This window comes from Schistocerca nitens, chromosome 7 (assembly GCF_023898315.1).
Source record: "Schistocerca nitens isolate TAMUIC-IGC-003100 chromosome 7, iqSchNite1.1, whole genome shotgun sequence".
NCBI classification, from domain to species: Eukaryota; Metazoa; Arthropoda; class Insecta; order Orthoptera; family Acrididae; genus Schistocerca; species Schistocerca nitens.
This window is the reverse complement of record NC_064620.1, coordinates 484,504,055-484,518,241: the sequence shown is the minus strand read 5'-3', so window position 1 is coordinate 484,518,241 and position 14,187 is coordinate 484,504,055. Positions and strand designations below refer to the sequence as shown.

Here is a 14,187-nt window from a genome sequence, read left to right as displayed (position 1 = left end):
TCATCTGTTAAGGAACTGCAGGCCTTCTTGGGGAAAATAGCACACTATCACAAGTTTTTGCCATCTGCTGCTTCGGTTGCTCAGCCGTTGCATCGCCTGTTGCATAAAAACGTGCCTTCTCACTGGTCCGCGTCATGCAATGCGGCTTTCCAGAAATTGAAGACTATGCTGAAACAGGCCCCGTGCCTGGCTACTTATCGACCTGGCCAACATCTTGTTCTTGCCATGGACGCCTCCCAATACAGGGTCGGTGCAGTCCTTGCGCACCGTTTTTCTGACGGTTCTGAACAATCCATTGCTTATGCCTCCAAAACGCTCACGGATGCCCAACAAAAGTATTCTCAAATTGAAAAAGAAGCTTTGGCCATTATTTATGCTCTTCATAAGTTTGGTGTTTTTCTCTATGGATCCAAATTTCATCTTGTTACTGATCACAAACCACTTGTTTTCTTGTTTCATCCATCAACGTCACTTCCCGACAAGGCTGCACACCGCCTCCAGCGTTGGGCTCTTTACTTGTCTTGTTTCAATTAAGAGATTCATTTCCGGCTGACGGGTCAACATGCGAATGCTGATGCACTGTCTCGCCTTCCCATGGGTCCTGATCTGGCATTCGATAGGGACAAACTTTTGCGATTCCACCTGGATGTTGCCGAGCAGCAGGTTGTGGACGGGTTCCCCATCACCGGGGACCGGCTGGCGGCTGGTACGGGTTCTGACCCTACCCTGTCCCGGGTTTTACACTGTATTCAGAAGGGTTGACCAGATCGTCTGTCCTCTAAGACTTCTGATCCGCTGTGGAACTACTATGCTTTGCATTACAGCCTCACAGCTAGGGATGGTGTTAGCCTCCTTTCCACCGAAAATGCTTTGCCGCGTCTTGTGGTACCTGCGTCTTTGCGTGCTTCAGTCTTGCGCCTCCTTCACCAAGGGCACTGGGGTGCCTCTCGCACAAAATCTCTGGTGCTCCGTCATGTGTACTGGCCCGGCATCAACTGAAATCGCACACATGGTCACTGCCTGCGGCCCTTGTGCGTCACAGGCCACCGCCCCGAATTCATCTTTGTCACCGTGGCCTTCGCCTGAGAAGCCCTGGGAGCGTATTCATACTGACTTTGTGGGACCTTTTTCAAGTACTTATTGGCTTCTCGTTATTGACGCCTACTCTAACTTTACTTTCATTGTCCGTTGCACGTCGCCTACCACTGCGGCAACCACAAATGCTCTAGCTTGCATTTTCTCTTTGGAAGGCCTTCCCTTTACTCTTGTTACTGATAATGGTCCGCAATTTGCCTCTTCCGATTTTGCGGATTTTTGTGCCCGTCACGGCATCATGCATGTCACAGCCCCTCCATTCCATCCACAGTCAAACGGTGAGGCTGAATGACTGGTCCGCACATTTAAGGCTCAGATGAGGAAACTCCTGACTTCTTCTGCTGCTGCTGATGCGCTTCTCCAATTTCCATCTTCTTACCGTTTCACCCCTATGGGCGACCACAGCCCGGCTGAGCTCTTACATGGCCGACAGCCCCGCACACTACTTCATCTTCTGCGGCCTTCCACCTCACGGCCGCGGGTGCCTTCGCTTGGCCGGTTCACCGCCGGCAACCTTGTATGGGTACAGGGATATGGCAGGCGGCCAAAATGGAGTCCTGGCCGTATCTTACAACACCATGGCCAATGCCTGTATGAAATCCAGACAGACACGGGTGTTGCAGTGCGTCATTCGGACCAGCTTCAGCCTCGTGTGCCGGCAACGCCTGTTCCGGATGCCGCTACACCACCTTCAGCTCTACCTGACACTCGGGATCCTGGAATCTCTCATTACTTACAACGCAGTCCTCTCACCATCATATCGGTGCCAGCACAAGAACTGATGCCAACAGGAGACATGCCCATGCAGGAACCAGATGACCATCATCTGTCGGAGCAACTCTACTCGCCTCCTCCTCTTACGGACACTGACACATCACCCATTTCTCCTGTTATACCAACCGGACTTGCCGCAACGGGCAGATTGGTGCACGGGGCCCCAGCAGATTCGACCCCCATGTCTCCTGTCATCTCGACCCGCTATCATCGGGGACACTTCCGTCCGTACGGGTAGCCTCCTCCTCGAGACTTTATGGCCAGTCAAACACCACCTATGTTGTTGTTGTGGTCTTCAGTCCTGAGACTGGTTTGATGCAGCTCTCCATGCTACTCTATCCTGTGCAAGTTTCTTCATTTCCCAGTACCTACTGCAACCTGCATCCTTCTGAATCTGCTTAGTGTATTCATCTCTTGGTCTCCCTCTACAATTTTTACCCTCCACACTGCCCTCCTATACTAAATTGGTGATCCCTTGATGCCTCAGAACATGTCCTACCAATCGATCCCGTCTTCTGGTCAAGTTGTGCCACAAACTTCTCTTCTCCCCAATCCTATTCAATACTTCCTCATTAGTTATGTGATCTACCCATCTAATCTTCAGCATTCTTCTGTAGCACCACATTTCAAAAGCTTCTATTCTCTTCTTGTCCAAACTATTTATCGTCCATGTTTCACTTCCATACATGGCTACACTCCATACAAATACGTTTAGAAACGACTTCCTGACACTTAAATCTATCATCGATGTTAACAAATTTCTCTTCTTCAGAAACGCTTTCCTTGCCATTGCCGGTCTACATTTTATATCCTCTCTACTTCGACCATCATCAATTATTTTGCTCCCCAAATAGCAAAACTCCTTTACTACTTTAAGTGTCTCATTTCCTAATCTAATTCCCTCAGCATCACCCGACTTAATTCGACTACATTCCATTATCCCGTTTCGCTTTTGTTGATGTTCATCTTATATCCTCCTCTCAAGACACTGTCCATTCCATTCAACTGCTCTTCCAAGTCCTTTGCTGTCTCTGACAGAATTACAATGTCATCGGTGAACCTCAATGTTTTTATTTCTTCTCCATGGATTTTAATACCTACTCCAAACTTTTCTTTTGTTTCCTTTACTGCTTGCTCAATATACAGATTGAACAACATCAGGGAGAGGCTACAACCCTGTCTTACTCCCTTCCCAACCACTGCTTCCCTTTCATGCTCCTCGACTCTTATAACTGCCATCTGGTTTCTGTACAAATTGTAAATAGCCTTTCACTCCCTGTGTTTTACCCCTGCCACCTTCAGAATTTGAAAGAGAGTATTCCAGTCAACATTGTCAAAAGGTTTCTCTAAGTCTACAAATGCTAGAAACGTAGGTTTGCCTTTCCTTAATCTTTCTTCTAAGATAAGTCGTAAGGTCAGTATTGATCATTTGCCCAACAACATGAAGTGTCTGGCAGGTAGCAGATCAAGTTTTAAATCTAGCTTAAAATCATTTCTTTTGGATAACTACTCCTATCCCATGGACAAGTTTCTGTTTCAGAGCTGGTAAAAAATAAATAAATAAAATAAAAATTGTACCTCTAAATGTAGTTGCATGTGTAGAACTAAACATTTCAGTAATATTAATATGAGAACTATTTATGTGTGTATATATATCTTGTAATCTGACTTGTTCCACATCATATCGATAACATAATTGGGAAAATGACCTACGGAACATGACACAACTAAAACTAAACTAAGACCATTCTGGGAAAACTGCTCAAAAATACTTTTAACAAAATTATTTACCATTTCTTCTGTTGCTGTACACACACACACACACACACACACACACACACACACACACACAGTCTTTGGCAGCTGAAGACAGACTATTAACAGCAGAGCATGAGGGGAGAGGCAACCGGGTAAAGAAGGAAGAGCCTAGGGCAGGGAGAGGGAGGAATAGCAGGATAAGAGTTGGGGACGGTAAAGTACTGCTGGGGGAAGATGTAAGGAAAAGGTGGAGAGAAGATAGGGCAGCTAGGTGCAGTCGGGAGGTTACGCGGAGGGTGGGGGAAGAGTGGTAGGGTAGTGGAGAAAGGGAAGTAGGAAGACTGTGTGCATTGGTGGAATAGAGACCCATATAGTGCTGGAATGGGAACAGGGAAGAGGCTAGATGGGTACGGACAATGACTAAAGAAGGTTGAGGCCAGGAGAGTTACGGGAACATAGGATATATTGTAGGGAAGAGTTCCCATCTGCAAAATTCAGAAAAGCTGGTGTTTGTGGGAAGAATCCTGATGGCGCAGGCTGTGAAGCAGTTATTGAAAAGAAGAATGCTGTGCTGAGCAGCATGCTCTGCAACAGGTTGGTCCGCTTGGTTTGGCCACAGTTTGTCAGTGGCCATTCATGCAGGCAGCTCATTGGTTGTCATGCCCATATAGCACACAGCACAGTGGTGCAGCTTAGCCTGTAGATCACATGACTAGTTTCACTGGTAGCTCTGCCTTCAACGGGATAGGTGACGTTTTTGACCGTACTGGAGTAGATGGTGGTGGAGGGAGTGAGATTGGTCTTGCATCTAGATCTATTACAGGGTCATAAACCATGAGGCTAGGGGTTGGGAGCAGGGGTTGTGTAGGGATGGACAAGGGCATCGAGTAGGTTCAGTGGGCAGCAGAACACAACTGTGGGAGGGGGGGGGGGGAGATAGTGGGTAGAACATTTCTCATTTAAGGGCACGACGAGAGGTAGTCGAAACCCTGGTAGAGAATGTAATTAAGTTGCTCCAGTCCTGAGTGATGCTGAGTCACGAGAAGAATGTTCCTCTGTGGCTGGACAGGGGGGGGGGGGGGGAGGTGAACTCTGGGAGGAGGTGATGATGGGTGACTGGAAAGATAAGGAAGGCATGGAGATCTCTTTCCGTACAATGGGGGGGGGGGGAATTTACAGTGTAAAGGCCTCAGTGAGATCCTCAGTGTATTTTGAGGGTGACTGCTCATCATTGCAGATGTGACGGCCATGCGTGGTTAGGCTCTATGGAAGGGAGTTCATGTTATGGAATGGGTGGCAGCTGTTGAAGTGGAGGTATTGCTAGTGGTTGATAGGTTTGATATGGACAGAAGTACTGATGTAGCCATCTTTGAACTGGAGGTCAACATTGAGGAAGGTGGCTTGCTGGGTTGAGTAGGACCAGGTGAAGCAAATGAAGGAGGTGGTGGTGAGCTTCTGGAGGAATGTACATAGGGTGTCCTCACCATCGATCCAGGTCACAAAGATATTGTCAATGAATCTGAACCAGGTGAGGGGCTTAGAATTCTGGGTGTTTAGGAAGGATTGCTCTAGATGGCCCATGAACAAGCCGGCATAGCATGGTGCCACATGGGCTCCCATAGCTGTACCCTGGATTTGTTTGTAGGTAATGCATTCAAAGGAGAAGTATTGTGGGCAAGGATATAATTGGTCATAGCAACAGCTCCCAACCCTTGCCTCATATCTCTGTAATACACCTAAATGCAAGACTGTCCCATACATCCTCCCACCACCACCTACTCCAGTCTGGTCACAAACATCACCTGTCCCATCAAAGTCAGGACTACCTGTGAAATCAGTCATGTAATCTACAAGCTAAGCTGCAACCATTGTGCTGCATTTGACGTGGGCATGACAACCAAGTTGTCTGCCCACTTGAATGGCCACCGACAAACCGTGGCCAAAAAGCAACTGGACCATCCTGTTGCTGAGCACGTTGACCACCACAATATTCTTCATTTCAATGACTGCCATCTGGATCCTTCCCACCAACAGCAACTTTTCTGAATTGCACAGGTGGGAACTCTTCCTGCAATATATCTTATGTTCCCATAACCCTCCTGGCCTCAACCTTTGTTAGTCATTGTCCTTACTCATCTAGCCCCTTTCCTGCCCCCATTCCAGCACTTCACAGCCCTCTATTCCACCAACGCACCCAGTCTTTTTACCTCTCTCCTTTTCTGCTACTCCTCCCCTCTTCCCTGCCCTCTGCCCAACCTCCCGATTGCATCTTGCTGCCCTATCCTCTTTCCACCTCATCTCTGCATGCTCTTGCGGCAGCACTTAACCGTCCCCCATCCTTACCCTGCTGTTCCTACCTCTCCCCGCTCCAGGCTCTTCCTCACCCCCACCCCGTTGCCTCTCCCATCATGCCGAAGCTTATTTTTTGACAGTCTTTCTGTCGTGCCTATCTGTGACTCAGCATCTTTGCCATATGGTGAGCAGCAAATATCCCTTCCATAATATTGTTATATTCCATCAATGATTTTCCATTGGATGCTTGTTTCAATTAGACAGAAGGTCATTTAAATTTATGAGGCCAGACTACGAAAAAACAAAGGCTAATCAATGAGATCGGTAGAAAAGCAGTAAGCATGTTGGGCGTAATGACACTGGCCCAACTATGGCACACACAGGTATACATTAACTGCTTCAGCCTCGTGGAATCAGCCCAGAATGTCGTTGCTAACAACTCATTCTCTTATTGAAATACAGGTATTGTGCATCTCATGCAACATTCCGACTGTTCATCCTGTGATTTTTCTTACATAGTATATGCCAGGAAAAACTGAAGAATTGCACAAATGAAACTACTATATGATCAAATAAAGCTATAGGTGGATTAGTAAATAAAGGAAATTAAACACACATTCAGTGTCAGTGTGAATGAAAGGAACATAAGATATTCCACTTTAACATAACAACGAATCAATGAACTGTGACTATAGCTAATTACACCCATTGTGCAAAGATCTATTTATCTCTCATTATCAATCATTTTTAGTTTTGTTTTGTTCTCAGATTTACTCTAATTTATCATTTCAATGAAAAATTAGCTATTGCTTGGTATAACTTACAATTATTGTGTGTGCAGGAAATGCAGCTCTAACTTTCCTCACATATTCCACAAAGTGCTGAGAATAGCCATTGGCGACATCAATACATATGAACTTCACTGCAGGTATTTCTGTTAAAATTTGTTTTAAGCGTTCAAAATCATCTTCTCCAGTTCCAGAACTGGCAGCAATATATGGAAGACATTCTGTATTGTTTTGTGCAAATTCTTTCCATTGTTCCAAAGTGTAGTACTTATGTATTGTCGTAAAAAGTCCATGCTGTTGACATAAAAACCACTTTCAGTAAGCAAAAAAATATTAACCGTACTTTCAAGGAAGGTATGCTTTTATAGTGTTTTCAATATTTCAACAAAGATAATAAGGGCAAAATGATTTAGTATTACAACTTCTAATGGTGAGAATTCCAAATACACATCAATGAAGTAAAATCAATGAGACTCTGTAACTGATGAGACTTCATACCAATGTAAACACAGAAACAGATGTTGCCAAAAAAACAACCTGGCAGTTGGTATTTATTCTGTTATGACCATTTGTAGCATTGTTAAACATGTAGGGGTGAACTTATGACAAATATGAAGTCTGTTTAGGGTGCTCCAATAATACAATTGGTAGCAGAGTGCCTGTAATTGGTACTGTACATTAGTCTTTTTCTGGCACACAGGTTTAACTTACAAATGTTCAGTGAACTGACTATCTTAAATTTTCATTCGCCTTAGTTTAAAGTGTCTCTCTCACCAATAAAAGTTATGGGTATGGAAAGCCCAAAGCTTTATTTGTTCAGATTTTCCTATTGTCTCTCAACTTTCAAGTAATGTGTAAACTGGCCTCCTGAATGCACAATTAAACACTAGTATTCCTATGATCAAAGCAGAAAGGTCCAACACACTTAAAAATTACCATCTCAAGCCGCTGAATTACCTACATTAAACCCACTATGATAAATTAAACGAACAATAGCATTTTGAATAGGTACAACACAGTAACACGGCAAAGGCTCTGTCGAGTGCTTTCCAGAAATAGCATAGAGCATTGCTATTCGCATTAGACAATATTTGAGGAAGATAATGGCTGTACGACATACACTTTTCAACTGGTAACGATTACAGGACCGATGACGTCTTACTCCTCGAAAATAATTTATTAAATATAATACAGTATAAAATTAATGATTTGTTAGTGATATTTAGTTTATAGCCGTCGTTCCCGACAAACTATCAGCTTTGAAACAACAATTTCATTACAAACAAAAATGTGCGAACATACTACAAAAAAACACCGCGTCACTACTAACACACAAACCGTAGGCCTACTGAGAAATGTTCATGTCTTAAAGTGTTTTTTGAATACCTTATTACAAAAACTGTCCTTCCAAATCATCTACCAGCACAGTTATTTTTTTTCCTCTTTTCTTTCTTTTGTTTCCGCACTGTCGCGTCTACATCCGGGCGAGGATTGGTAACCAAGGATTGCTATGATTTGCAGACACTTCCATCTACCAATGCATATAAATACACTGCAATATTCATCAAGCGCTTGGAAAGAAAGTCAGAATCAATGATTAGAACAAAACTGAAAGTTATTCTTCATTTGCCATTCACTCACACATCAATACAAGAGTTACCTTCGAGATCGCCTTTGCCATTTCAAATGTGCCGATCGTATCCATATTCGAGGCAATAAGAGGTATGCCTTTATATGACTGTTTGGAGTTTCTGAATGTTATTTCACGAAACAAATTAACCTGTGGGAAGAATGGAACTGTTACGAGCATGTTCTAAATTTGGATTCAGGTTTCTAGGTTGTACATAATTTTCTACTATAGTCTACAATGCAAGGCAGCTCACGTCGGAACGACTTCGCAAAGTGCTTCTTTTCGGTCGTAACAATACGTCTTTGAAGTCGAGCTTTACGTCGTTAATTATATTCGGCATAATGTCTTTTTACTTCACTATTTGAATTCTATATGTCGTCTGCTCCACTAGCAGAAACACTACAAAGAACATTAAGTAACTAAAGATATCACCACTCACAGCCTACTACAGTGGCATCAGCAAGATTTGCGTCGAGGAGGAGCATCTTTCACGCTGTATTCCCACAGGCACTGAAAACTTGCACATTGATACTCTCACCAACCAATTTCCCTCAATTAAGGACCCAGTATACGATAAAACAACCTGTAAAACTGTACTATTTTGGCCAATTACTAGACCGTGTTTGGTGCTGCTTGAGGTGTTTCTCAAGCATACATCGTGTTTGCGAGAAATTTTGATTGACGAAAAGTTTGAGAAGATGGAGAACGTTGCTTGTGTCTCTGCATCGCCGCATGTGGTTAATAAAAAACTGTTTACCTCACCATATCGTGAGTCTCCACTACTCTGGAAATTGCTAACAAGGATGAAAACAAAATAGTACCGACGATCACCAAAAATGGCAGAGATATCACAATTCTTGCAACCATAGACTATATTACATACGACAAGGTTAAAAAGAAAATCAATATTTTATGCACAACACTCAGGCGGGAGTGGAATGAAGTAATGTTCCCACGTTGTGTTACGGTATTTTAATGATCTGTCATTAGATGACCAAATAAAAGAAGATAAGTTTTCGCATACTTGTATCTTCTTTTTCAATGTGATGGCGAAGTAACTCTAAAGAAGTTATTAAACGTTTCACTGTCCATCTGCAGAAAATTGATGTAATCATGAGGTCCTGAGTGTAACATTTCCTTTAACAAATGAAATGTATTCCCAATCGCGAATATGGGCAACCATCAGCTGTATAACGTAATGGCGGCAATGAAAATCTGTGCCAGGCTAGGACTCGAAACCAGATTTCCCACTCGCCTTGCCATTTGGCTGTCTGAGCACACCCCACTGCCAGACCCAAACTTTTATATTCATCAATGTCTGAAGGAACATTCACCGTCTTCTTTTTTTTTAACAATACAGGCACTGTAATATTGTATTTATCCACTGACACCAGGCATGCGACTTTCAATTAAAATGTCTTCCCTGTACGGGAATATACATAATGGATAGAGGAGTGTTGGTTGTAGACGAATGGTTGACAACAATGGAAGTTTGGGTCTGGCCATTGAACATGCTCGGATAGCCTAATGAAAGGCGACCACTTGCGATAAGCCAGAAATCTAGGCTCGCGTCGCAGTCCAGCACATGCAGGCAAGTCAAAAGGAACATTACATCTCCTTGCTGAGCAACAAAGGCATTGCACTATGGCATTTCCCTTAACTGTTACATTCGTAAATTTCTCTCTCAGTTTACCATTCACTGGACGAGCGTCTTGTTTTCTTCCTCTTCTTTCAACACAGTGCCAGAGTCAATGTTAAAAATACTTTATCTGCACATGTAGTCATTCCCACCAGTGCCGAAACACAGCAAACACGAAAAGCATCTGCTTCAAAACTAAAGTTAAACTGACGAGCTTTCTTGGTACATGTATGGGTCTGAACTCATCTGTGACTAAATTATAGCGAATGTGGCAGACCAGTTTGCCCTTTTATGAGGGCCATAACAAGTTGTTCAAAGTTTCGTTACCCATTCAAAGGAAATTGATGTAATCATTGGGTAGGGTGACCAACTCTCCTGTATTTCCTGGGATCTCCCGAATTTGACCATATTTTTGATAGTCTCCCAGCTCCCATATTTCCAGGCTCATGGAACGTGTTTCTCCAGTTTTTAATTTTATTTTTTATGTATGTACAAATATTTTTCAAGCATTTAAATTTTGTAATGATAATTAAGTCAACACCCTAGCTGCAAACAGGCATTGATATGCATCATTGGGGAATGCTGAAAATGTGTGCCCCCACTCGGTGTCGAACCCAGGATCTCCTGCTTACATGGCAGACACTCTATCCATCTGAGCCACTGAGGGCACAGAGGAAAGTGTGCCTGCAGGGATTTATCCCTTGCACACTCCCTGTGAGACCCACATTCCAAATATGTCCACACCACTACATTCATAGTACGCCTAATAGATGTTTGCCCATTACACTCATTACTCGTGGCAGATTAATCTACCAAGTCCCATACGAGTTGGGGCATAGTATGTGTGTTCACAGAAGAAGGTCAATGGCCGGGTAGCCATATTTTAACTATATATGGAGGTAGTATCTGTTCCCGAAAGAACAGATACCTTTGATGACCACGCAGCTTCTCTAGAATGAAATGATAATTAAATCGATACACTAGCTGCAAACAGGCGTTAATATACATCATTGTGGACATGTTGAAAATGTGTTCCCCGACAGTGACTCGAACCTGGGATCTCCTGTATACATGGCAGATGCTCTATCCATCTGAGCCACCACGGGCACAGAGGCATAAGGCAGCTAGGGTGTCGATTTAATTATCATTTCGTTCTAGAGAGGCTGCACGGTCATCAAAGGTAACTGTTCTTTCAGGAACAGATATTACCTTCATATATATTTAAATTTTTCGTTTATGGTCAGAATTCATGGAAACGTTGGACAGCAGAGACAATTGATTCTATATCGACATTAAGTGTATCGATTATCTTAGAAATGGTCAAACAACACTTGGCAGTTAGATGTGATATTGTTTCAGTGTCAGTGCTTAATGTGAATGGTTGCTCAAGACTTTATGATGGGTGGCGAGGACGAAGATATGACCAACAAAAAAGAAGACACTGTATATGAGTACATGTCTTATGAAGTCGGAAGATGTATACTCCTGGATTGGACCAGCATGGTCAAATGCTTACAAAGCAAACTGATCAATCTCCAAACTTGGGTTTAGAATCGCATATGGTGGCAAGAACGATTGTGTACAGCACAAAATATTTCAGGAATAAATTATTACTACTTACACTTAAAATTATATATCTTACTGTTCAGCATGTAGTAATTAGTAATTGGCAATTTTAGTTAACTTTTTTTAGTTGCTTGTAGGTCACAAAAACAAAGCAACTGATATCACTACTTCGTCGAAGGTAACTTACTCTCTCCAACTCTCCTCATCTGAGCTAAGGGCTAACAAACAATGATGTGCAAACCATTGTTGGTATAGTTTCATTAGTCTACCACACAGTATAACACAGTCTAAACTATAGGAGCTTGGGCTGTGCAATAAAACTTTCAAAAAACGGTCTCAGTGAATTAAATGTGATAAACTAAAGCTAAAATGATCATAATGGATGTATTGGCCCAAAGAAGTTTTAAATAATCCCAAAAAGTGTAGCAGGCTTTTTTTGTAGCAACACATGCCTCAAATCACCTAAACATGAAAATTTTTCTGTTGTAATATGATATTTTAACCCCTTTACTGGAATTCCAAACAAATTGTTGGATTTCATAAAACAGGCAGATGAAACGGCAATGGATGTCCATAGGTTTGTAGTTCTAATGATGCAACTAAACGTGCTGTCTCTTTAGAAGGTAGCATTAGCCAAAAATGGATAAAAGTTTTAACAACTTTGAAATCAAATAACATGAATTTTGAAAATTTGGGCAAGCCTGTAGTTCTGTTAAGTGTACCAGAAAGTAATGCTCACACTGAGAGAGTATTTTCTCTTATGAATAACAAGTGGACAGATGTAAGGAACAGAAGTAATACAAACCTAACCAAATCTGAACTGCAAGTTGCCACGAATTTTCCTTATTCATATGGTGAATTCTTTGAAGTTGCTAAAAATGATATAAAACTACTGACTGAGGCAAAATATGTTGCAGAATATGTGTAAGTACTTGTAATGTGTAATTAAATAATTATCTTTTACAAATACTGCTTTGATTTTTGGTGAAATTTCGCCGTGCTCTTAATCTCCCTTATATTCTGTCAAGGACATAAGTATCTCCCTTGCTTTTTTTTTAAAAAAAGTTCGTCATCTTATCATCGGGTTCTCAGAGTAATATTTCCTTTAGCAGATTTTCATGGTTAAATTTCTCATTGTAAGCCATTCCCTGGATCAGTCTTGTTTTCTTTTTCTTCTACAAACACAGTGCTAAAGTTAATGCCAGGACTGCTTTGTCTGCGAGCTGTTTGACATGTTTGTCAAACTGTTATGGTTTTCCAGAAATTTTGACTGACAGAAAATTTCACAAGTTGGCGAACATTGCTTGTGTTGATGTTTCGCTGCATATGTTTAGTGAAAAATAGATTTGTTACAATTTATCTCGCTATATCATGCATTTCCATTAGTATAGAAACTATGATCGAGGATAAAAACAAAATAGCACTGATAATTACCAAAATGGTAGCAGCAGTGCAATAAAATAAAAAATCTAAGCAGTCCTGTTTTCCCATGTTGTGGTATTTTAATGCACTGTCGTTGTAAGGCCAAGTAGAAGAGGATAAACTTTCGCACACAAGTGTCTTCTTTTTCAGTATGAGAGTGAAGTAACTCTAAACAAGTTATTAAAAGTTTCATTGTCCATTCAGAGAAAGTTGATGTAATCATCATGTTCTGAGTGCAACACTTCCTTTTACAGGTTTTTCTGTATACATGTCTCTCATTTAAAACCATTTCCTGACCAGCGTCTTGTTTTATTCTGCTTATTATTCTTCAAGCACAGTCCCTGAGGTTAAATTGGTGTACAGGCTTGTTTTACTTATGACTAAATAAAAGCGAAATTGACAAATGTTTACAATAACCTTTAGGCCTGACCAGACAGAATGCAGCCTGGTGGTATGGGCTGTGGCCGTGAGCCATGGAGATCAGGCCACATCATCGAAATGCTTGTTACTGCATCATGCCAATCACACACAGTGAGGATCTGATGCAACAGCAACCAGCTTGCTGCAACGGCCAGTGGCCATCTCCCTCAGAATTACAGATTTGCCATAGGCCAGAGTGGCTGTTTGCACATGCCTTTGACTGCCGTGTGACAGGAGTGCCAAGGGGCAACTCTATGGTACTGCACTACACATGCAAGCTGCTGATGAGGTTTGGCCATTTCCATAGTGTGACAACTGACGCAGTATCACCAGCCACTCTTGCCATTGTGGCCCCCATCTTGCTGTAGTACGGTCTGGGTATCTGCTATGGCGTGAGCTGCACCTTCAGGCCGCATTCTCTCTGGTCAGGCCTTTACTGGAGATGTGTTGTTGCCATCACAACTGCCCAAGAGCTTCAGCAACTGCCCCTAGGCAGACTGCTCTCAAGATGCTTTCTTTGTGCGTTCCTACAGGTCCTAAGTCGTTTATTTGTGAATCTGAGTAGTTACCGTAATGGCAAAATTGAGGTTTGTCTTTAGTTCTGTAAATAAATACTGGTGTCAAAATGTTCATAAAGTTTGTGATTGGAATCTTATTCTAGCTTCAGCAATCCCTTTTAATCAACAATTACTATTGGAGTGACATTGCATCATTTGCAGAAAACCAACATATTCCAAGAGCATTGTAACTTAAAAGAGCATGAACTTGCTGAGTTTCACATTACTGCAGAACTGTCAATACTT

The 14,187-nt window shown here is 42.3% G+C and overlaps 1 protein-coding gene across 2 annotated transcripts in view; it reads right to left on the bottom strand.

Moving 5' to 3' along the window:
• The window catches only part of LOC126195079 (GMP reductase 1-like), an 80,226-nt gene extending 71,497 nt beyond the window's left edge, over positions 1–8,729 (bottom strand). The window contains exons 1-3 of one of the 2 annotated variants that reach the window (XM_049933539.1): positions 8,591–8,729; positions 8,368–8,487; positions 6,744–7,001 (exon numbers count right to left, since the gene is read on the bottom strand). In XM_049933539.1, the coding sequence (XP_049789496.1) occupies positions 6,744–7,001; positions 8,368–8,487; positions 8,591–8,677 (465 nt within the window). In that variant the 5' untranslated portion in view covers positions 8,678–8,729. Of the gene's footprint in view, positions 1–6,743; positions 7,002–8,093; positions 8,316–8,367; positions 8,488–8,590 lie in introns of those variants that run through there. The other variant, XM_049933540.1, reaches the window with a different exon arrangement.
• Positions 8,730–14,187: the final 5,458 nt, after the last annotated feature.